The sequence below is a fragment of the Bombyx mandarina genome, chromosome 11 (assembly GCF_030267445.1).
Source record: "Bombyx mandarina strain Sakado chromosome 11, ASM3026744v2".
Classification (NCBI taxonomy): Eukaryota; Metazoa; Arthropoda; class Insecta; order Lepidoptera; family Bombycidae; genus Bombyx; species Bombyx mandarina.
Window position 1 is genome coordinate 1,488,070 of NC_143218.1, and position 25,556 is coordinate 1,513,625.

The 25,556-nt window shown below is 41.2% G+C and overlaps 1 protein-coding gene across 2 annotated transcripts in view; it reads left to right on the forward strand.

Moving 5' to 3' along the window:
- Positions 1–3,196: 3,196 nt before the first annotated feature.
- Positions 3,197–25,556, forward strand: part of LOC114246632 (leucyl-cystinyl aminopeptidase) — a 31,413-nt gene continuing 9,053 nt past the window's right edge. The window contains exons 1-19 of one of the 2 annotated variants that reach the window (XM_089731240.1): positions 3,197–3,389; positions 9,452–9,546; positions 10,307–10,363; positions 11,745–11,891; positions 12,221–12,302; positions 12,845–12,966; positions 13,983–14,155; positions 14,916–15,022; positions 15,407–15,514; positions 15,973–16,045; positions 16,494–16,693; positions 17,370–17,449; positions 18,654–18,766; positions 19,198–19,352; positions 20,758–20,851; positions 21,461–21,567; positions 22,983–23,126; positions 23,674–23,777; positions 24,277–24,472. In XM_089731240.1, coding sequence (XP_089587366.1) covers positions 9,483–9,546; positions 10,307–10,363; positions 11,745–11,891; positions 12,221–12,302; positions 12,845–12,966; positions 13,983–14,155; positions 14,916–15,022; positions 15,407–15,514; positions 15,973–16,045; positions 16,494–16,693; positions 17,370–17,449; positions 18,654–18,766; positions 19,198–19,352; positions 20,758–20,851; positions 21,461–21,567; positions 22,983–23,126; positions 23,674–23,777; positions 24,277–24,472 — 2,126 coding nt within the window. In that variant the 5' untranslated portion in view covers positions 3,197–3,389; positions 9,452–9,482. The remainder of the gene's footprint in view (positions 3,390–9,451; positions 9,547–10,306; positions 10,364–11,744; positions 11,892–12,220; positions 12,303–12,844; positions 12,967–13,982; positions 14,156–14,915; positions 15,023–15,406; positions 15,515–15,972; positions 16,046–16,493; positions 16,694–17,369; positions 17,450–18,653; positions 18,767–19,197; positions 19,353–20,757; positions 20,852–21,460; positions 21,568–22,982; positions 23,127–23,673; positions 23,778–24,276; positions 24,473–25,556) is intronic. The other variant, XM_089731241.1, reaches the window with a different exon arrangement.

A 25,556-nucleotide genomic window follows, 5' to 3' on the forward strand; every position in this document is an offset into this window, starting at 1 on the left:
TTCATAAACAGTTTTTAATATTGTTTTGTATTGTTCATGCAAGATTATTTGTATTTGACTCATGCCAATGTCTAAAGTTGCCTGAATTTCGCGGTATGTCACATGTTGATCTTCCTCAATCAGCTTACGCACAGCATCAACGTTTTCTTGGGTGACTGCAGTTTTTGGACGACCTTGACGGGGATCATCACTGAGCTTGACACGTCCACGTTGAAACTCAGCAAACCAGCGATAAATTGTGGTTTTGGATGGGGCTTCATCACCAAATGCAGAAATCATCCGGTCAACACACTGTTTTTGTGTTAAACCACTTCGAAAGTCATAATAAATCATCGCTCTTGAATTTTCTCGAGTCAATTCCATTTTCTCAACGACTAAACAAGTTTGACAAAACCTCGTGACAAGACCGAGAACCTTTTTTTAAATAAATAAATGGTATTCGATTTTTAAAACCAAGAAGTTTTCAATTAAAAAGATTTTAATATGACAGGAACAGTGGAAATATTCCATTCCCGATACTTTTAGTGCAGCCTAGTACCACGGGATCTGAATCGCGGCTCATTGTGAAGATTTGGCGACAAACTTAGTTGGGTTGTGTATTTTTTTTTTTTCTACTTATGCTGATAGCCTTGAGAGGCTATTTCAGCTTCTCCTTAACGTGTAGGTGAGCTCACGGGGTTCAAGCCGGGAGTGTTGCTAACACGGGCCCTAGCAAGAGCCGGAAACGCGACCCAGTGAGAAGATCCGGCGAGAAACTCTGTGGGCTGTGTCTATGGGTTAATTTACTCGTCGAGTCTTTCGTCGCAAGCGACGGATTCAGCGAAGACGGTGACCGGAGGTTATGTCTATGGGCTAGTTCGCACGTCGAACTATTCGCCGGAGTCGACGAATTCGAAAAGGACGGTGAACCGGTGCTTGAAGAGCCTCTCGTTGGTGTAATAAATAAATGAAATGTTTATCGATTAGGTTACTTTAAATATTATATTTTTTTACACATCGAATAGAGAAAATACTCGAGGAAAAAAGAAAATAGTCGTAAAAAAATTTCACATAAGACATATTTTCACCCTAATAACCATATATACATACATATTTAAATAAATATAAAATATGGTATTGACCTATAATTGTGTCATAGACCTGGAATCCTTTTTGTTTTAGGTCTAACGCTAAACACAGATTCTGTTGAACTCCACATTCCACAATTATATTTTTTTTGCTTGCTAATTTGAGTGCACGGGGCTGCGTCCCTACTGCTCTAGTTATCTTGAAAAGGACTATGTACAACCACAAGCACGCCGTCGGGGTTACCACGGGCTTTTTGTAAAAAAAAAAAAAAGTCTAAAAGTGAGGGAAAGTACCAAAAGGAGATTTTAACTTATTAACAAAAACGGAACAACAGGAGGAACTATGTCGATTATTGATTTTGTTGATTTAATTATTTTTCAGGACATAAACGGTTGGTTGATTAGCCTGTTTTTTTTTTTTTTAAATAAATTACGTTCTGATTTTGGAACTAACTATTAATGTTCTATAATCTATCTTGCAACTTCAAAATTTGATAAGCATCTCCTTCACGGAGTAATCCTGAAGAGTATAGTGGTTGTAAGCTCTTCAACGACTGACTCGGTAGCAGAGTGGTTATCTGACTGCAGAACCGAGAGTCGTGGCTTCGATTTTCGGACATAGGCCAATATTCGTGTGATAAGCAGGTTTGTTTACTCTCCTCATTCATTCTCCTGCCCTTCTCCCAGAACACCCGGGGTCGGAGCAACATGTTTTCTCCTTCCATACTCCTCTATCATATACCATTTCTTCGCTCACTCCCCTCTTACACATATCGTCTTTCACGCAATCCATCCATTTCTTCTTAGGTCTACCTCTTCCTCTATATCCTTCCACATTCATAGTTAACACTCTCTTACCAACCTCATTGTCATTTCGTCTCACCACATGTCCATATCATCCCAAACGTGCACTTCTCAACTTCTCTGTCACAGGTGCTACTTTTAGACTTCCTATTCCTGTAACGGGTTTCCTCTTTGTCTGGATATTTCATTCTTTAATATATTTGAACTATATACATTCAGTGTGTAAGCCAGTTCCCATAGTCCAGGGAATCCTGGTTCGAGGACAGATAACCGGGTATGACCTGTACCAGGTTATTCTAATCCCATGCCTCGAAGATTATCAGTGGAATTAGAATGTCGTCAAGTGACCCTATGATCAGGCAATAAGTTACATCTCTATTATATCATTACAGAGTTACATCTCTATTATATCATTTAGGCAAACAAAATACGCCGTTACTTTATTTTATTTATTGGGCACACAATACACATCACAAGCTTAAAAGATACATAAAAAACACAAGTAAAAAGAAAAAAAATCTGGCTTGCAACATAAGCCATGTGCGCACGACTAATTAAAACAAAGTGCTGAGTTTGTTTAAAATGGTCATTACATCTATACGACAAAACACCACGATAACGAAAACTAATCTAACTTATAATGTAAGGAAATAATTATAATAATAGTAGTAACACCTTGTAAATAAAAAATTCTTCTTGTATATCCCTCATTAAGTGGGATCAGCGCAGCTAGTCCTCTCATCATGCTGCATAGGGACAGGTCATGAGTCGTACGACCGGCCACCTTGCTGACTTCAACCTCCCTCGAGTTAAATCACCAGTAGTAAATCCGTCGCAACGTGCCATAGGAACTTTTTCTGTTTCTTCTTTCGACGCCTCTTTTAGTGTCCGTTTTTGGTCCACAGGGTGCATATTGTTTCTAAAAAAATTAACATTAAAATTAAAATTTTCGAATACAATAAAAAAGAATATTAAAATACATTTATTTATTTGTCGTTCTAGATTCTCCTATCCACGTGTCATACCTGCAATGATTGCAAAAACAATTATTGTGTGCTGCTTACATGCAACATTTTTGAAAAAAATAATGAAAATACTTGGTGCAGACTCAAAAAAAAGTCGAAAAAAACACAAAAAAAACGTTCCATAGTACCCCTACAAAACCTACCCCATTAACAGGGGGGTGGCAAAACATTAACAATCGTACTCTTCATCCATTCTGCGTCTCTTTCGCACGGATGCAAGCTTGTATCGATCCGTCACGTTCTAAGGGTGAAAAATATTTCGGTCACGGTCTAGCAAAATCGATTTTCCCGTGTTTCCACGGAGTGTCACTTATGATGTGCCTGTAGGAAGCCGCGTTAGCGATCCAACACGTAAATATCAAACAAGTTCCGTTAGAAATTGAAAACTAACAACAAATATTTTTATCTTAGAGATTTTATTGTGGCTGTATACGTTTTAATAGAAAAATATTCGTAGAAAAAGAGCGTGAACGTTCATCGGATCGAGGAAGAGGTGAGCGCTAAATTTAACGAATACTTAAGATTTTTTTATTCACATTGAAAACTTTGGTACGAAATAATTTAACAAATTGCTGATATACAGCATTTTACGTCCTATGGCATCTGGCCTGTCAAAAAAATCAATTTAATGCCACGTTTAAAAAAGTGTTTTTATTATCTGTGGTGTTTATTTTAAATAATTTTACATTAGCTGATATTTCCACTATATTTAAAATGTAAATAATATTTATGTTATGATTATAAATAAATGCATTTTTGCGTTTTTAAATTGTATTTATGCCCATTATTTATGTTTATAGACGTAATTTAATACGCGCCCATTCGATGTTTGCATCATCTCTACGGTATTACTTCAAAATATCTGACAAAGAAACTACTAATACGGTTTTATTTTTTTAGTTAGTCATTAGTAATGAAATAAACTCTTAGAAATAAGCAATTATCCCGCGTTTGATTTGAAACTCAGTTCAAATCGGTGCCGCCATTATCATAGATGCCATTATTGGAATCGGCGTCAACAAACAGAGTGAGAAACTGTTGTTTCGTATATTGATATTTGGCGTTTTCGCGTTGATTTTTGTTTGTTTATTTTGTTTACATTTGCGGCCATTACGCTTTCATTTAATTTTGTGAGAGACTAACTCGGATTATAGCAAAATGACAGCCGATCTGCTCACACCAAAAAATGCTATTTTCAACAGGCTTTTATTAGCTTCATACATAATGTTACGAAAATTTGAACATGATTTTGTCACTCTTCAAAACGTCGGATTGATTCGAAATTTTGGCATACTTATCAAGGACCAATGACAATTCAATAGGATAAACAGTTAGACCCGTGATCCTTATTAGGATAATCAGGATTAACGATTTTTTGTTGGGACTATCTCCCAATTTTAGCAGCTCTTAACGAAGCGTAGGGAATTCAACCGCTCTACAAATTAATAAATAGAATGTTGACGTTTAATTGTAACATTATATTTACTAAATAATAGTTTAAAAAAACACTAAAAAACACGCTTTTGCAGAAAATCCAACAACAAAATTGCAAATATTTTTAATGTAATTTTTTTTTTTTCTCAATTTTTTAGTTTGATTTTCTATAAAAGCGTTTAAGATAAAAAAAATGCCTCACTTTTCCGCGACTTCTAGACATAATTGAAGTTATATTTACGGCTTAACTCGATGTTTTTTTTTAATTTCAAAAAGCTACAGAGAATAAACGAAAAAAAAAATTGCAACTTCCGATGAGTTCAAATGGAACGGAAATTGGTTTCCAACGAGTTCGCAAATCGTTTTGCGTTTTCTATTGGGATGATTAAGCGCAGACATAGTCCACGGTGATCTTACAGCGGATAAAAAATCGATTCGTATTAAAATGTTGACAATTTCTATACGAATTCCTTTGAAAACTATATACGGTTAAAAATTTAAGAGTAACATTTCGGTGTATAAAAAAGATTCCACTGATAGGAACTTACTGGTGGTACAATTGTTTAATTCATTCAAAGACAATTTAATGGTAGTTAAGATTGCCTACCACGGTGAAAGAATAACATCATGTAATAAAATCAAACCAGCAAAATTATTATTTGCGTAATTACTGGTGGTAGGACCTCCTGTGAGTCCGCACGGGTAGGGACCACCACCCTGCCTATTTCTGCTGTGAAGCAGTAATCCGTTTCAGTTTGAAGGCCGGGCAGCCTGACACTTAGAACTCGTGTCTCAAGGTGGGTGCCGGAATTTACGCTGTAGATATCTATGGGCTCCGGTAGCCACTTAACACCAGGGCTTTGAGTTATTCCACCCATCTAAGCAAGACAAAGTAACACAAAAAAAAGAAGAAGTCAATTAAGGTGGCGCCGGCGCCGTAGTAACAAGTGGAAGCATTTTTAAAAAAACAACGACTTATACTACCACACTTCATTTTAATCCGGCACACTTCACTCTATTTTAAACTGCTATATTCACATCATTTCCACTTGCTACACTAGCGCTATTTCGCTGTGAGTCTTCCAGCAATAACTCGCTATAATAAAACACTTTTCAACTTGTCCCCCCTATGCAAGATGGTGCTCCATACCTCTATCGTCCATATTGAAAACGTATATTTCCGAACGCTATCCATGATGTAGACGAAAATTGCGTTGATAATAACTATAAAACTCGCTTTATGATCCGCTATTAAGCGTGCTATAAAGCGTGAAATAAAAGTACGCTTTATAGTCTGCTATTAAGCGTGTTATTATCAAACATGCAGACCATTATTAAAAAATTTTTTTTTTCCGTTTTAAACCGATCAGGATTTTAAACTGATTATGATTATCGTATCATCCTTGATACACGTGCAACTTTTCAAGTTAATCGGATAATTTGAAGTCGGTGAAAATTACGTTCATAAAGCCCCGTGCATAGATTTTTTTTGCTTAGATTTGAGGACGAGCCCACCTGGTGTTAAGTGGTTACTGGAGCCTATAGTATAGGTAGAACCTCTTTGAGGCGCACGGGTAGGTACCACCACCCTGCCTATTTCTGCCGTGAAACAGTAATGCGTTTTGGTTTGAAGGGTGGGGCAGCCGTTGTAACTATACTGAGACCTTAGAACTTATATCACGTCCTTACGGATCCATCAGATCCAATAACCTTTGCATTAGACGCCTTCAGCTCTAACACTAGGAGCAGGTTTAGGGACCCCAGTAACCGTACTCGTCGAACTCGACAAAGAGTTCGCCGTGCAACCTAACCCATGAATCAGCCCGCAGTTTCTCGGCGAATCTTCTCAGCGGGTCGCGATTCCGATCCGGTAGTAGATTCATTCGCGAAGCAGCTGCTCTTGAGCTGTTAGGTCTCCTACCTCATCCGGGTTCTGACCTCGGAGGGGATCGGACGTCGGGTGTAAGAGTGCAGGGGAGTCGTTTAGTGGGTGGGCCCTAAAATCCTTGGGCCCACGGTCTGCTCACAACACCATGCAGATCGTAGAGTCTCACATACCCCGCGCGCCCCTTTTGCGCGGGGACCTCGCAGGAGGTTCGGCACTCTACCCGAAAAAAAAAAAAAGTTCGCTCGGGTAGCTGTTAGCAAATCCCACCCTACTGGCTGAGCCTTTGCTTGCCCACCTGTCCTGGTGAAACTGGAAAGGCCTCCGGGCCAGCAGTAATCCTTCAATCATAAAAAAAAAGAACTTATATCTCAAAGTGGGTGGCGCATTTACGTTCTGGATGTCTATGGGCTCGAGTAATCACTTAACACCAGATGGGCTGTGAGCTCGTCCACCCATTAAAGCAATAAAAAGCAAAAAAGCGGGGCGTAATATCATTCCCCTACACTCCATCCGAATAGCCGAAGAAGATATTTTTTCGAAACTTTAAGCTTCAAATGGCTCTCCTGTAAAGTCGCAAATAACCTTTCATCGAATTATATAAACTAGAGGTCCGCAGTAGTCGAAATTCGACTATAATTAATTGGAATTGTAAGTTTGTACATTATTATGATTGTATTTTATACTTCTATAATCACAAATTTCGCCAAGGCTACACTATAAAAAAAATTATTAATAAAGACAAACAATATTTTATCTATTCTCAATTTGACAACAGACGTCAAGAACAAAAGTTTGACAATAAATAGTATGCATACGTGTGTGCGTCAAATACATGATATGTGTGTGTGTAATGTTTTCTTTATTGATTTAATGTATCTTCTATGCATTATTTAAAAAAAATATTAGCATTGTGCACTTCTTCTCTATATTCTCTATAAGTGTGGAAAATTTCATACTCCTCCGTCCGCGCAATTTTCGTAAAAAGGGATACAAAGTTTTTGCTTCACGTATTAATATATAGATGGAACTAATAAAAACATGTTCATAATAAATCGTGTAGAAAAATAAATGAATTACTTCTTTTAATATCAAGCAATAAAGCAAAGAAAAATGATTGAGCAGCAATAAAGATTTCCCGTTAGAGTGAGAAAGCGCTATCAATGACTGCCTACGACGTTTGGTCTGAAACAGTTGTTGTCCTTATCTCACTGCTGTCGTCACGTGTGGGTTGTTTGTAAATTCATTTGGAGGCGATTTATATTGGTAATGGACTGTTACCGACATTCTACCACGAACCAAATACCTGTGACCTCTTTCTCGACATTGGTGGCTGACCTCTTTCTCGACATTGGAGGCATTTTAGTTGTGGTCCATGGACTCTTTTTTTTTATTGCCCTTGTGGATTTGTGGATTGCCCTTGGGATGGCTTAGATTCACAAATCAGATCGATATCTAGGTTAATTTATCTTTCCTAATAATAAAATAATTTATAGAGCAAAACAAAGTTTGCCGGGTTTTTTTTTATTTTTTTTATTGCCCTTGTAGGCAGACGAGCATACGGCCCACCTGATGGTGAGTGGTTACCGTCGCCCATGGACTTCAGCAATGCCAGGGGCAGAGCCAAGCCGCTGCATACTGCTTAATACTCTCCACAAGTCTCGTTTGAAGAAGGACATGTCATAGCGCTCGGGAAACACCGTGGAGGGGAGCTCATTCCATAGCCGGATGGTACGTGGCAAGAAAGACCTCTGGAATCGCACTGTGGATGACCGCAGTGGCTTCAGGTAGTATGGATAAACTCTACTCCGGTGGCGGGCGGTGCGATGGTAAAAACGAGATGACGGTATCATCTCGAACAATTCCTCAGAGCACTCCCCATGGAACATACACTCGAGTGACCACTTAAATTCCTGGTCAGTCTCGAACGAGAAAACTTAACCACAAATCCAATTTTTCTTGTGCACACTTCAAAGCTCGTCTCGTGAAATGAAAGGCCCACCCCGTTTTCTCTATAGGGCACCGGGGAAGTGCTTTGGAAAGCTCTGAAAACACAATGACACATTTATTTCACGGCACGCAGGGGTGTTCGTTCATAGTTACTCGCGGCTTTTCAAGCTCTCAATGAGGGGATGCGCGCGCTTTTTCAAAGGCGCCCCACAATTACGCCTGGATGAGTATTTTTAACAAGACAAATGTTTCAGTGCGTCGGCTGTAAAACTTTTTCCTGCTCTGTGATAGGATACGTAACGACCTCTAGCATAAATCCGGTGTAGTCTATTGCAGCGCCTCTCAAAGTTTTATATTATTAAGAAATAGACTGTTTTTTTTTAGGTCTTGTAGGAAGACGAGCGAGAGAATCGATACATTCGAGAATGTTCTAGACTCTTCTAGGTCATTTCAAAATAGAGTTTGTTCAGTGACGAAAATATTCTAGAACATTCAAGAAATGTTCTTATTATTTCGTTATCCGTTTACGTCGACAGATGGCGTTACTCGTATCGGCTCAACAATAGTATGGAGGGTAGAAGTAAGAAGCACCATCTTGTTTAGGTGATAAGTTGAAAAAGTGTCCACCTGTAAACAGAAAGTTATTGTTGGAAAAATCACCGAAATAGCGCTAGTGTATGAAGTGAAAATGATATAAATATCAGGGCCCTGTAACTGCGATACTATAAGACAAATATTTTTTGTATGGAAACTAGCGACATCTTGTAGCAGATGCCCCTAAACTTATATGCTGTTAAGGTTAAGGCAATCAATTATTGCATAACTAAACACAGAAAAAAAAAATCATACAAGTCTTTATTTGTTGAAGAAAATTTACAATATCCTTTTTTAAAAATAAAATATAGGATAGGTAATATATTACTGCTATCTACAGGAGCAATGAGAAACTAATCGAAGCGAAGCCATCTAGTAGCCGACGCCCGTAAACATTTTTGTTGAGTGCTTGAGTTACTTATCTATAACTAATTTATGTGTATTGTCTATGATGAATATAGCAGTTTTAAACAGACTGAACTGTGCTGGATTGCAGTGCAGTGTGCTGGTTAATGGCGCTGATTTTAAATCCTTTCACTTGCTGCGGTGGCACCACCTTAATTAGTTCTCTTTCAGCGGACACTTTTTAATACACTTTAAACTTAATACACCAAGATGATGCTCCTTACTTCTACCCTCCATAAACAATAGTCTTTAAGGTTTCATATATCTGATAAGAATTTCAATTCCAGGTCGTATCCGTTATGACGTTGCGGCGGTGAGATGGAAGGTATTCCGATGGAGCCAATAGGCAAATACAAAGCCGACAGGAACGGTTCAGCGAAAGGTGACTATGAAGAAGTGTTTAGGAGATACTGAGTAGGTGGTGCGGACCGGGGGTGTGGTGTCGGAAGGCTAAGCGAAGTGAGGGGACTCGGACGTACCCTCGCCTTAGTCAAAATTAAATAATAAGTCTACTGAGTTACCTGCCTACTCAGTTTCTCGCCGAATCTTCTCAGTGGGTCGCGACTCCGATCCGGTGGTAGATTTAGCGAAGCACTGCTCTTGCTAGGGCTAGTGTTAGCCAATTCGCTCAGGTTGAGCCCGTGAGCTCACCTGCCGGTCCGCGCGTAGCTGGAATCGATGGTTATCGAATAGGTACAGAAAAAATATATATATTACAAAATATCAACTAAAAAGAGTCTGTAGGCAGCGGCTTGGCTCTGCCCCTGGCATTGCTGACGTCCATGAGTGACGGTAACCACTCACCATCAGGTGGGCCGTATGCTCGTCTGCCTATAGGGCAGGCAATAAAAAAAAAAAGTAAGCCGACTTCAAATAAACTAAAACTAAACTAAAATTATTAACATAACATCATCAATATAATTGAAGTCAATTAAATCTAACACAAAAACTATCAGTCGGATCTTGATTTAACATAAATGAGATCACATGGAACGTACCAGCTTTTAATTAAATCAAGAATCATCGAAATTGGTTAATCTAGACAAAAAAGAGAATCAGAAAAAAAAACTATATCGAATTGAAAAAAATCCTATCTTTTTGTGGTCGGTTTTAATTTAAAAAAAACTATTACTTATTTTCAGCAGCGGCCTGGCGTAATATGGTCGATCAAGATCTGGATGACGTGGCATTTCTAGCTGGTACGTATTGGTTAGTTCAGGCCGGATTTAAGGTTGTTTTCAGGTGGGTCAAAGGTAAGGATAACCATCTTATACGGGAGACGAGTTGAAAGAGTGTTTGCCACGAGTGCTCCTTTAGTAGAATTGCTCGAGGTGATGCATCCATTTCGTATTCCCCACGACACTGTTCGCTACTCCACTTCATCGAGAGTGCGTTTCCAGTGAAATTTTCTCTCGCGTACCATACGAGTCTGGAATGAACTCCATTGAGGTCGATACTCGGCACATTCTGGCCAGTCACTCTCTCTAAGACCTCTAGACTAAATGTGACCAAACCCCCATCGCGCAAGACCTTGCCCAGCGGAAATGGTGTTGGCTAAGATACACTCTATGGCGCAGCGGGGTCAACGCAGCATCAATTGCGTTTCAGTGGCAGCCGCATGGCAGTAGAAGGCGGCATTATAAGGCAGTAGAGATGAGGAGTGCCTTTCTGACCTTTTTATTTATTTATTTTTATTGATTGACTTAGATGGGTGGACGAGCTCACAGCCCACCTGGTGTTAAGTGGTTACTGGAGCCCATAGACATCCACAACGCAAAGGCGCCACCCACCTTGAGATATAAGTTCTAAGGTCTCAAGTATAGTTCCAACGGCTGCCCCACCCTTCAAACCGAAACGCATTACTGCTTCACGGCAGAAATAGGCAGGGCGGCGGCACCCACCCGCGCTGACTCACAAGAGGTCCTACCACCGGTAATTACGCAAATTATAATTTAGCGGGTTTGATTTTTATTACACGATGTTATTCCTTCACCGTGGACATCAATCGTGAACATTTGTTGAGTACGTATTTCATTAGAAAAATTGGTACCCGCCTGAGATTCGAACACCGGTGCATCGCTTCAACATGAATGCACCGGACGTCTTATCCGTTAGGCCACTATGACTTCAGACCTGGAGTGATGTCAAGAAGCAAGCGCAAGACAGAATCAAGTGGAGACAACTTGTGAAGGCCCTATGTACCAGCGGGGTATCTTAGCACCACAACAACAACTTGGTACCATAAGATAGTATATCATAAGTATCTTATGAATTAGACCCTTTTTTTCGGGCAGGGGGCTGAATCTTATCAGAGGAACCTGAACATAGGCGGCAAGCGGGGTATGTGAGAATTGTCGGTCTATAATTATTGGGAGTGGACCATATACGCATCTAAGATAATCATAGTGTATAAAATACCCTAAGATACCCTAAGACCCTAAGATAAGTACCATAAGAAGACTTGGTACCATAAGATCCCCATATCAACCATAATATCAATTCCGGTTGGTCCGATTTGCTATTTGATAGTGTTTATTTATTTATTATTCTTTTCGTTTTGAAACCGCGTGCGTTATTTAGACACAGATAAGGCGCGTGAAGCCAGAGAGCTCCGCGACGCTCCCGTGGCTGTCTGCTCACAGCGCCGAGCGGTTTGCCTCACCGTTCTGGCCTTCGCCACGATCTTCGCCACATCCTTGCTGGTCGTATACGCCAGTCCACAGCCGGGTAAGTAGACTTTGCTTGACCACACTGGAATAGAATTTTCCTTTGCTATTCGAAAACCGACACAGTCGCATAGCTAGATAGATACAAAGGGGGCGACGACTTCAAATAAGGCTTTTGAGGATAATAGCGGTCGCCCTGTTGTCGAAATTCGACCATAATTAATTTGAAAATAAAAGTTTAAACATTATTATAATTCTATTGTCAAAGACTATACGAGTATATAGTTCTTTAATCATATTTTCGCCAAGGCTTCACTATAAGCCGTCTTTCACCTGTCGACCTGTGTTACAGAATATAAGTAATCTTTATTAAATTATCTAAATTCACAGAATGTCCGTGTGCTGAGGAAACGACTTTAATAGTTGGACAGCCACCGACGGACGCGGATAACGTGGCTTCATCAGCTAACAAGTACGGATAAGTTTTGACTTTTAATAAAAAACTAGTGGCCCCGCAGTAGTCGGAATTCGACTATAATTAATTGAAATTATAAGTTTAAAAATTACTATGGTTCTATTGTCAAACACTATTATAATTCGATAATATAATCACAGTATTCGCCAAAACTGCACTATAGATCAATAATATTAAAGACAAACAATATTAATCTATTTTCAATTCGACCACAGACTTTAAACAATAACAAAATTTCCCAATTGACAGTAAACATATAGTATATTTTTATGTACGTGTTGTGTCAAATACATGGTAGTGTGTGTAATGTTTTCTTTGTTGATTTAAAGTATCTTTTATGTATTATTTTAAAAAAATATTAGCATTGTGCACTCCTTCTGCATAGGTGTGAGAAATTTCATACTCCTCCGTCCGCGCAATTTTCGTAAAAAGGGGTACAAAGTTTTTGGTTCACGTATTAATATATAGATACTTACTCTCTCTCTCACTCTATAAAATTGTGTTGTCAATAGATTGGTCACTGTCAATTCTTGTTGCAGAGAACGCATCGCTAGCAACGGCGCGGTTTTCCCCTGGCGCGGTGCAAGGTTGCCAACGTTCGTGATACCAAAACACTACAGTCTGTGGCTGCATCCGAATCTTACTACGGGCGAATTGAGAGGTAACGTAAAAGTAGCGGGGAGGTTCGGGCCAGGCCTCGGAATCTCCCTCGAATAGCCAGGCCAAAGTGGCGGTTAGGGTCGCACTCCTTAGTGAAGCTAAGGAATACGGGAAATACCCGAAATAGCGAAACTAAAACGCATTAGAAGGACATAACGGCCTAACCCACGCATCAGCCAGCTGAGTTTCTGGCCGGATCTTCTCAGCGGGACGCGATTCGGATCCGGTTATAAGATTCATTCGCGAAGCAGCTACTCTTGAGTTGTTAGGTCTCCTTTTGAGGCGCCCGGACAGCTGTTAGCAAATCCTACCACATCTGGCTGACCCTGTGCTGGCCCACCAGTCCTGGTGAAGCTGGAAAGGCCTCTGGACCTCCAGCAATCCCTCATTCATAAGAAAAGGACGTAACGTCTAAACGACGTGATATCTCTGAACGTCATTCTCGTCGACTTGAAGATGTTCAATCAACTCGATAACTCACCATGCACATCAAGGATACAGTAATTTTGATACAGTAATTTTACAAATTCGCTCTAACGTCCAGACAAGTGTATCGATAGAGGGGATTAATTAAAAAAATATCAAAATTATTTAATTAATAACTTCGATTTGCTTTTTGTGCTTAGGTGTTTTTTAACGTCATAACGTCATAAAAATCGATGAAAGCCGACTGCACGCATGAAAAGGGTCACGTTCCCCGAGCCTGAGCACGCGAGCGAGAGCGCGGAACAAGTGACAGAGAGGCACGATCGGCCCAAGTGTCGGCTTGTGAAGTTGTGACACATTTATCTCTCTTCTCGCGTGACGTCAGAGCTAGCAGTTCGAATAGTTCCGCTACTGACGTTATCACGTAAAACTATTGTCCGTAAACCGAATTTACAGAGACAACCAATTAATATTTTCGTTTTTAATCTACATAATAACTGCCCATTCAGACTTCGTTGCGAAAAGTCCTCCAAACCATTGATTGGCACTTCGACTGTGTTCTGGCTGTAATCCACGCTCTCCCGTCAACAGGTGAAGTTTCGATTGACCTGAAGGTGGACAGAGATACCACGTTTGTGGTGCTCAACGTGAGAGACATGAACGTGACCGAGCGTGCACTCTTCAAGTCGGGAGGATCTCTGGGACCGAAGATCTCTAGGGTCTTAGATTACCCGCAAGCCGATCAGACTTACATTGAATTTAAGGTGAATATTATTGTATCGCACTGGAACTGAAGGTCCACCTTATGCTTAATGGCTCCAGGAGTCCATGGCTCTGTCTACTTTTGCCTACGTCTGAAGAGCACGGCAGCCGTTGTACTTTAAAAACTGAGTCTTTAGAACTCATGTCTCAAGATAGATGTCAGTATTTGCATTGTTGTGTCTACGGACTCCGATAACCGCTTTGCGGCAGAGGGACCACAACCCCGTCCACTCATCTCAGCAAGAAAAACATCTGAACGTAAAAGCCGCCATTAATGTCTTAACACAGGTTTAGGAGTTGTCTTCATAATAGTAGAATAGAATTTAGTAATTAAATAGGATAAAAAAAATATGCTCCTTAAGCACATGCTTCGTATATTTGTACTGTGATAAGAGGGTTTCCTGGGTGCTATAAGATATCATTTTTTTTAAATGGGCAAAGAGTCCTCAATGGGATGGATGGCGTGTTGTTTTCGCACCTAACAATGTTGATGTCCGTGAACACGTACCAATATACTAGTCTTTTCTTTATTGACCTTGTAGGCAGATAAGCATACGGCCCACCTGATGGTGAATAGTTACCATCGCCCATGGACTTCAGCAAAGCCAGAGCCAAACCGCTGCCTACCGTTAAGTATTCTCCACAAGCCTCGCTTGAAGAAGGACATGTCATAGCGTTCGGACTCTTGGCCTAGTCTGCTGGCGTTAACCTCGACACGTCACCGCGACCTGGAAAAATTAATATTTTCTCACAAATTTCCAGGAGAAAATAAGAAGAAAATACAACTACACTTTGAGTTTGCGTTTCATCACGAGATTGGAGAGGAGTGACAAGCAGAGAGGCTTCTTCTTGACCGGAAACCAAAGGCAGTAAGTCCTGCTAACTAAATTCTCTTCGGAGTTATTTGCAGTCTTCGCAGAGTTGTCGCGGTCATCAGTTCGGGAGGTGATGCCCTTCACAAGACGTCGCCATTCCTCGCGTATTAAGGCCTTTATGCAATCGTTGTCGGGACCATTTAGAATTGCCTTTATCGTTGCCTTTGCCTTGTTATGCCTTGGTCGGTGACATGCCGCGTGGTCCTCTACCCTTAATCATTCTCTGCACCAATTGAGTCGTCGGCCCGTCGCGACATATGTCCGAAAAAATTGAGAATGCGACCCTGAACAATGAAGGATAGACGCTGCTTGACTTAATATCTAAAAAGTTTGGGAAGTACTGTTTTAGATTATTTACACAGTATAATTTTGTTGCAGTCGCTGCGCTGTCTCCAGATTTTGGTTGACCCACGCACGATCCACTTTCCCTTGTTTCGATGAGCCCAATTTAAGGGCCAGCTTCAAGCTGACCATAGTAAGAGACAGGTGAGAAATATTTGAGTAACTCAACTTAGAAAATTTACTTAAGTGTCAGTTGTCATAGCACTTTCATTCGTCTCAACTAAGCTTAGATTGGTAAATTAATAAGTAAAATAAATTGTTGATGACTTTCCATTTACCCTCAAAAAATGGCGCTGTCAAAATTCATTCAAACATTAGTACAGTACCTGCCAATAAATGTCGCACCCCGACCATTGGACAATGACGATGGACTATATTCACCAAGACTGTACATTAGTGAATCGATATTGTACTCATAGAAAATCGATTTGCCTTATTATTCATTTGAAGATCTGGAGGGCGCAAATTTATTCACCCTGAATTACCACTTACGACCTCTCTTGCTCTTGATAATTAGCTAGAAATTTTAGGTCGACACACAGACGGAAATCTAAATTTCTCTGAAACTAAGCTCTGCACGTTTTATTGATTAACATTAACAGATTCCACGTGTCTCTTACGAACATGCCCATAGTTGCGACAGAAGAAGCGGGATTCTATCTTGGACACAGACTCGTAAGTAGATCGATTAATAGGGTAAGCTGTATGATTATTGACACTTGAGCATAGTTTTATATTATTCATGGCAAAAAATTAATGGACTACAGCTCACGGGTAGCCTAAGTTTTTTTTTATCGCATACATTTGTAGAACGTGCTCACCGCCCACCTGGTGTTAAGTGGTTACCGGAACCCATAGACATCTATAACGTAAATGCCGGCACCCCCCTTGAGATATGAGTTCTAAGGTCTCAGTATAATTACAACGGCTGCCCCACCCTTCACACCCAAACCCATTACTGCTTCACGGCAGAAATAGGCGAGGTGGTGATACCTACCCGTGCGGACTCACAACACGTCCTACGTTATAGTAAAACGTCATACGTTATAGAACTATGTCTGACTGCTTTAGTACTGAACGAATGTGTACATAGCTTGCGAGCTAAGCTCTCGTTCGTCTAAAGCTCCAGGACGAATTCGCCACCTCGCCCCCCATGCCCCCCCACATGGTGGCGGTGGCGGTCTGCCGTCTCCAAAGAGCGTCAGCACCAACACCGGACGCTAACACAACGGACGTCACCGAAGCGGAGACCGACGGAGACACCAGCACAGCACCAGAGATCAGCCTTTATACTGACCACCCGAGCATATTACAGGAGAGCGGGTGAGTGGAGTATTTGAAGCTATACCACCATCATTCTCTTGCCCTTCTCCCAGTCACCTGGGGTCGAAGCAACATGTTTTCTCCTTCCATATTCATCTATGATATACCATCTCTCCGATCTTACACATATACTCTTTCACGCAATCCATCCATTTTTTTCTCTTCCTCTAAAGCCATTCATAGTTAAACCTCTCTTACCAGCTTTTGAAGCTATACCAATACCTTGCCTATTTCTGACCGCCAAAGTGGAGTAAAGTAGAATATACATTATACAACGAAATACATATATTTATAAAGGTTTTTATTAATATTAATTCATATGAGAGGTTTATGCAACATGTCGCTTAATAAGCGACCTTTTTTTGTAATTAAAGGTACGTTTTATTTGCAATACCAAATGCTAATAAGCATACATATAAGCTTAATTAAGTTTACTTCATACGAATAGCTGGTAAAGAGTATTTTGGGAAGATCTTTTTTTTTTCTAAGTTGGAAATTTGAAATGATTCCTGTACAGTTTCAAAAATGCCACTTAAACCTTAATAACCTTTCACCCGTCGATATTTTGACAAATGATGACTTTTATGAACTCTACATTGGCACCAATGGCATCCCAAAAACCAAACTGCCATACTTTAAAATAAAATAAAACAATAGTTATTTTCGTCCTTTACAGGCCGCTTTTAGAATGGTTGCAGAAAACCATCCAGCAGTTCAGTTACGAGTTGAATACGTCGTATCCTCTACCAAAATTCGGTAAGTCCTGTTCGCTTTCACTGCGTCTTAAGCCAGGGTCTGCACGAACTGTCCAAATACAGCAATTGTTTAGGTCATGTCAGGTCAACTTCATGAGGGAGTCGTCAAAACCACTTGGCGCAGCTTGTTGATTAAAAGTTTCCACAGTAAATGGGGCTTTTGCGGTGATTACTCCAGACCAGTCATGTCTTTAGACACTCAGCAAATACTAAGAAAGCTTTGTTGGCAAGTAGTTCATCCACTACGGCCCTGATCTGGCAGATCCTCCAGATTATCGTTTCAGTCTCTAAAGAACTCTCTTGGTAAAGTCATATTAGCATCAAGAGGAGACGCAGTCATGACACTGATCACAAAATAGCAAAAACTCTTTTATTTTACAATCAAAGGTAAATAAATAAATATAATAAATAATAATAATAAATAAATATTTACTAACAGTCACGCCACGTTAACTGGTCCCGTGGTAAGTTCGTAAATAACTTGTGTTACAGGTACCAGATAACGGAAATAAATGTAATATTTTTATTATACACATACATATATGTAATAGACATCCATAACCCTGGAAAAGATATTTATATTTATCATACAAATATCTTCCCTTGGCGGGATTCGAACCCGCGACCCCCTTGTGTAGTGACCATGTCACTTACCACTACACCAGACGGCCGTCGTTGTTAATAAAGTTGGTGGAACGGCTTCTGGCTAGGTGGTGGCAAGAAGTGGAAGAGCAGAGTTGAAGACCAGACTCATTAGTGTAAATTGGGACAGGCCTGTATCCAACAGTTAATGACTGAGCCCTGATGATGATGACGAAATAGATTAGTATACATTTTTATTTTTATTGCTCGTGTAGGCAGACGAGCATACGGCCCACCTGGTGGTGAGTGGTTACCATCGCTCAAGGACGTTAGTAATGCCAGGGGCAGAGCCAAGCCGCTGCCTACCGTTTAATACTCTCCACAAGCCTCGTTTGAAGTAGGACATGTCATAGCGCTCGGGGAACACCGTGGAAAGGAGCTCATTCCAAAGCCGGATGGTGCGTGGCAAAAAATATATCTGAAAACTGCGCATGACCGCAGTGGCTCCAGGTAGTATGGATGAACTCTACTCCGGTGGCGGACAGTGCGATGGTAAAATCGAGATGATGGTATCATCTCAAACAATTCCTCTGGATTAGTTTTTTTCACTGTCAATATTTCAGATGTCGTGGTGGTTGACAGCGCCAATCATTATTCAGAAGGTTGGGGCCTCATCACTCTTGCGCCAGCCACTTTATCCGACACCAAAACTATAGCAAGACTTTTGGCACAGCAGGTCAGCAAGACTTTTTTTATTGCTTAGGTAGGTGGACGAACTCACAGCCCACCTGGTGCTAAGTGGTTACTGGAGCCCATAGACATCTACAACGTAAATGCGCCACCCACCTTGAGATATAAGTTCTAAGATTTCAAGTATAATTACAACGGCTGCCCCATCCTTCAAATCGAAACGCATTTCTGCTTCACGGCAGAAATAGGCAGGGTGGTGATACCTACCCGCGCGGACTCACAAGAAGTTCTACCACCAGTACCTTATTTCTTGGTTTAATTATTTAGGAAATCTAAAGACTGGTATTTTTAGGGTTCCTTTTGTATTATTGTTTAGACAACATCTGATTTCTTTAAATGTAGGTACTTTCCGCATGAAGAAAATTTATTAAATAGATTAAAGATTGATTGGCTCATTAACTAGCTCTTCTTATTCAGTGGTTCGGAGGTCTGGTCTCCCCGAGATGGTGGGCGTCGCAGTGGCTGATGGAAGCCCTAACATCGCTAATAGCCGAAAAAGCACCGCCCTTCAAGGATTCCGCTCTGAGGCAAGAAGAAGCTTTGCTGCTCGACCATGTTCTGCCAGCTCTGAGGTAAGGCAAGTTTATATCGTAACTGGCGTTTTTACTGGTGGTAGGACGTTATGTGATCACGCACGGAACAGCACCCTCCACTATCACCAGTAATGCGTTTTGGTGTGAAGGATGAGGCAACTATTGCACTATAGAACTGAGACTTATGCCCGTATCTTTAGACGTTTCGTAAAATAGTCCTCCACTCTTAACTCATCCGATGATGCTCGAGACTTCCCTCCAAACTTACTTGAGTTTGGTATTTTTAGTCGACCATTACAATATTCCTCAACTGTCCTCGAGTGAGGTAATAATGATGAAAATTTGATCAAGCTAGCATCAAACCCATAGAGTTCTGTAGTCTATGGTCATTGTTTAATGTCAAAGTCAGGCTGCCGCTGTCTGTTTGACACTAGATGAACTTGTTTGATGTTTTGGTTGCTGAGTTATTCGTAAATATGTGTGCGTGCGGTAAATCTGAAAGTATATTACTTATTTTCTAACCTATTATTATTTTAGATTTCGGATCCGGCTTTGTATTTTTATTCGCCGCTTTTGTGTGATTTTGGTTGCATCGTGTTGTTGAAGTGCTTTTCCACAACCACCAGTTTATTATTATATAAATAAAACTTATAATCGCATTGACTTTATTTATCAGGTAGTAAGCAAAATATGTCTCTTATGTAGGTAAATAAAATAAAGAGTTTCAAATGTCTAACCTTGAACTATTTACTTTATTAATAAATATTATCAAACTTAAATTATCAAAATATGCGGGAATCATGCACAGATCCAGGCCATTGCACAACAATATCATATATTTCCATTTGCGGTCCACATACTATTTGGACATTGATAGAAAACCAGCCTTGAGGAACGTTCGAGGTACGTCGCGACGTACCTTGACTTGACAGTTCGCTTACTTCACTCCGGTTAGGAAATTTTTCCAAGGACGTTTGAGTGGAGTTTATTTTTACGACTAATCATACCAAAACGCGCGTTGGAGGTTGAGTCGAGTCGAGTTACGCTCGTGTGAACGACTAAAGATACGGGTGTTAGACCTCATATCTCAAGGTGGATAACGGCAATCCAAGATCAAGTGCACTGTTCCGGTCATATCGAGGCTTCTCCAGAACCAAGCAACTGGTTTACTTCCCAAGGTGAGCAAGTCCGTACCGAACCGCTCGGGCTTTGGCGCTGTACGTATTGTCACCAGGAAAATGCCAAGTTTTTTCGTAATTTTATGTCAAAACTCCTATAGGCTGATTACTGGTGGTAGGACTCTTTTACTGGTGCTAGCACCTCTTGTGATTCCTCACGGGTAGTTACCACCGCCCTGCCTATTTCTGCCGTAAAGCAGTCGTCTGGGTGAGCCCGTCCACCAATCTAAGCAATAAAAAAATAATCTTCAAATGCTCATCCTCAGGTTAGACTCCGGCAGTACAGTTCGGGCGGTCGCAGCATTAAGACTAGAACGCGCCGACATCGAGTCGGCTACGGATGAACTCTCTCTACACAAGGTAACCCTTGCGTCTTTTTTTTTTTATTGCTTAGATGGGTGGACGAGCTCACAGCGCACCTGGTGTTAAGTGGTTACTGGAGCCCATAGACATCCACAACGTAAATGCGCCACCCACCTCGAGATATTAGTTCTAAGGTCTCAGGTATAGTTACAACGGCTGCCCCACCCATCAAACCGAAACGCATTACTGCTTCACGGCAGAAATAGGCAGGGTGGTGGTCAGTTTACTATACCATTAGTAATATATATTTTTTTTCCTACCTAAGCTGATGGTCTAGGGAGACCATATCAGCGTAATCTTAACTAGTAGGTGAGCTCACGGGGCTCAAACTTGACGACGTTGCTAACACGAACCCGAACTAATAATTATATGCATGTGTTAGCAGTAATTATATTGCAATGTTGCTACGTGAGTCTCGGGATTGTCGGGCTGTCGATAGCACGTTAGGTTGTAATCCCAATATACGTTAGTCACTTAACTGAACACGTGTCTCATTAATCCTTGCCCGATATAGAGACTCAACAAATTAATTAGATTTGTCTCAAAGAGTACCATATGCGAAGGTTGTCTTGTTTGGTTTTTTGTCATTGATTTCTTACTGTCCAGGGTGCTGCCATAGTTAGTATGGCAATCGAAGCAGCCGGTGAGGAGACTGGTAGAGCAGCACTCGCACGTCTGTTGCGCGATCACCGCTATGCCAGCGCCGACGCCAGGTAAGCTATATTTTATGATCGGTGTCTAGGTCTACTGGACCGAGACTGACCACAGAATCCGGATTAATGACTTCACAGATGGTACTGCATTTCAATAGGATACCTAAGATATATAGCAGGGGTGGCCAACTATATTAGAACCAAGATCTACTGTCTACTGACGAAGCACTCTGATCTACCAATGACATTTCTCGAAATTTAATGAAACAATATAGTTCAGTATACAAATAAGTAGGTAGTATATTTTCTTTTATTGATTAAATTGAAATAAACCAAAAATCTCTATATATAAAAATGAATTGCTGTTCGTTAGTCTCGCTAAAACTCGAGAATGGCTGGACCGATTTGGCTAATTTTGGTCTTGAATTATTTGTGGAAGTCCAGAGAAGGTTTAAAAGGTAGATAAATATGAAAATGCTTGGAATTAAATAAAAATATTTTCTTTTTCTTTTGATGTGTCCCCTGTCGGATGGATTCTTTTTGTTTGTTTTAAGTTTATTTTATACAAAAGCTTAGGTCTTTTATTTATCGATTGAGGCACTACGAAGTCTGCCGGGCCAACTAGCTATATAACAAAAGAGAACAATTATGTAAAAGAGAGAGAGCATAAATAATGTGACGTAATGGTCATTAACAAATGATACAAGATGAAGATAATGCGTGCATGATGATGATTGGTGATTACGTTGCGCAGTCTGTTCTATGTATTTATGTTTTTTGTCTTGCCACGATCGACCGGTCGATTGCGATCTACCGGTTGGCCACCCCTGATGTATAGGAACGGAACGGGGTAGGATTATTAGTTTGGTCACACATTGCCGTGAACTCAAAATAACAGTTGACACAATCAATGCAGACGTTTATTTTCACTGTAGCAAGCAAATTTACAGAGAATCACTAATGATCGAACGGCTAAATTGAGATTGGTCGAGTAACGCGGGAAGTTCGTTACAGCGATGCAAGTGACCAATGATGGCGGTCCATTCTTTACCGTAAAATTATACCTTAAACGTCAACTGTCAAACAGCCTCAAATGTCAAACCGTCGGAAATTAGTGCTGCCATCGCTGTATCGACCTTACCCAAGTGATCTACTTGTTAACCCTCCGACTAAACTCGATCGATAACATTCACTAAGATTGCGACATATACATATCTTTCCTGTACGCATCGAATTGAAGTTACGGCCTCCGCACCAAATATGTCTTCCTTAGCCCACTCCAAGGCGAATACGGACGTGGCGTACCAATACCTAGCTAAAGATTTGTCGTCTAGCATGCAATTGCTATAGACATGCTGATTGTAGATGTTGGAAGCTTTACATTAGAGACATTAGATGAAGAATACCTATCTGGTCGCGCCACAATCTATCAGATTGATTCTATCAGATTTGTAACATAAAAAAAAAATATTCAGAGATTTATGGCGGGCGTTGCAACGTGACAACCCTGACGATGCATCGGTGCAGGCCCACGCGTGGGACGGCTGGTGCGAGAAGCCAGGGTATCCGTTGTTGAGCGCGACGACAGTCGGAGATGACGTCATTCTCAAACAAGAAAGGTCAGTTATATGCTCCTCATTTAAAATCTTAACTATGACCGCGATTAAGTCCTAGGTTTTTTTTATTGCTTACATAGGTGGACGAGCTCACAGCCCACCTGGTGTTTAGTAGTTACCGGAGCTCCGGAGCCCATAGACATGTACAACGTAAGTGCGCCACCCACCTTGAGATTTAAGTTCTAAGGTCTCAGTATAGCAACGGCTGCCCCACCCATCAAGACGAAACGCATTACTGCTTCACGGCAGAAATAGGCAGGGTGGGAGTACCTACCCGCGCGGACTCACAAAAGGTCCTACCACCAGTAATTACGCAAATTATAATTTTGCGGGTTTCATTTTTATTACACGAAGATATTCCTTCACCGCGGAAGTCAATCGTGAACATTTGTTAAGTACGTATTTCATTATAAAAATCGGTACCCACCTGGGATTCGAACACCCGGTGCATCGCTCAACACGAATGCACCGGACGTCTTATCCTTTAGGCCACGACGACTTCAAAACCTACCCGGTGAATTCATTAAAGCATACCCCATCCAACTCCCAGGTTCCTGATGACGGCCGAACCACCGCCCCCAGAACCTCGAATGCTGAACGACCTCCTCACTCAGGACTTGAGAGCCGATCTCGAAGCATTGTTCTTCGATCCAGGTAATAAATAAACGTAGATATAAGTGAAACAAACTTAAATGTTGTTTGACTAGTGGTGTATTAGCAGACTGCACGGGTATGTCCCACCATCACAGACCTCATGTCTCGCTGAGATGTCTATGAGCTTCAGTAAGTACTGGTGGAAATATTTGTGAACTCAGTGACTAGTTCGAATCTCAGGGTCCAAGCAGAGATTCAAATGGGAACCATGGTTTCAGATACAATTATTACCCGTTGGTTTATTTGAAATGAGTGGTGCTGCGGGGTCCAATGATGTGGTTACAAACATCGATAGCACAATGCCCTAGGGTGGCGCGGGGGGGACCTGGGTCAGTCGGGGGACCGCTAAGTGTTTGAGTTAAAAATAGCATTTTCGAGGTCTTCCACATTTCTCAGCGACAGTTGAAGTGGATGTTTGAGTTTTAAGCACTGATTGTTATTGCTATTTGGACCATTGTCTATCGACACCAAATCATCAGCAAATAACGCATTCTTATAGGAAACTACACGGACGCTACCGAAGAGGACTACAATGCCACCACCACGACCACCCCACTCCCGACCACCACCACCAAGAAGCCGTCGCCGAAGACGACGAAGCTGCCGCCACCGAAATGGATTATCCCGATTACCTTCACCGTTGGTCCCCTGGAAGCAGACCCGGAAGAAATCCACACAATGCACAACGGAACTTGGTGAGTGGAGTCCCTGGACTGCTGTGACTATCCTGCCTGTTTCTGTCACTAAGTAGACAAGGTTTCCTCCCGTACATATGCTTGGGGCTTGGTTTTGTCACTGGTACCGCATAATGACATTGACTTATGAAGCAACATGCTATTTGTAAGGATCAATTATTTAGGATATACCCATAAAACTCAAGTGCATAACTGGAAGTAGTATCAAGAGCGTGGAGAAACCAAAGGCGGAGGCGAAACGAACGATCACTAGGGCGGTGACGGATCCTTACCTTCGCAAATGCGAATCGCCCGCGAGTTCTAGAATTCCCCTCCGCATTCGCCTGTGCGAATTCTCAGAGATATGTTCCTCGTATGGAAATTCTAAATCTATACTAATATATAAATCTATAGTGGTCTTTACGGATGTTCCGTTATAACTACTGAACCGTGCATCCGATTGATTTGAAACTTGGTATCCATGTAGAAAATACATGTACTTAATGGATAGGCTATTATTTATATAAGTGTTGGACTCCTACCTACCTACACCAGTTGCGAGGGTGTTAATGATGAGAATTTTTGTGGGGGTGAGAAATAATAATGTTATTATAATTTTAAATGCCCAGCGAAGCGGACGGGTACAGCTAGTAAATGTATAAATATAATACCCAAAATCGTATGGTAAGAAATTTGAAACTTTTGCTCTTGTTTTGTGCACTTACCTCGCGTGCCCCCTAAGACCACCTCGCAATAGGTTCGGCCGCCCTACTGAAAAAAAGCCACTTTCGTCTCCGTTAACTTCTGCCTCTGCGGCGACCAAGCTGTGACCATCTAGGTGCCTCCGTTACAACTCTACAAATCACTACTATAACACTGCGAGAAAAAATTCGAACCTATGTGCTTCCACGAGGCCGTTGACCGCGCGAATTGATTTTTGATCGCGTTATATTCCGTGCTACACTTTGGAAAGCTTTTCTTTCGTCTTCTCTTGAAAATATTCAGGGTTGCGGTTATCGTTGGCAATTAGCCGTGCCCTGGGCCACGGTCTAGCGCTGAGCTCTCTCCCAGTCTAGGAAGCACAGGTCTACTCCAAATCGTTTTG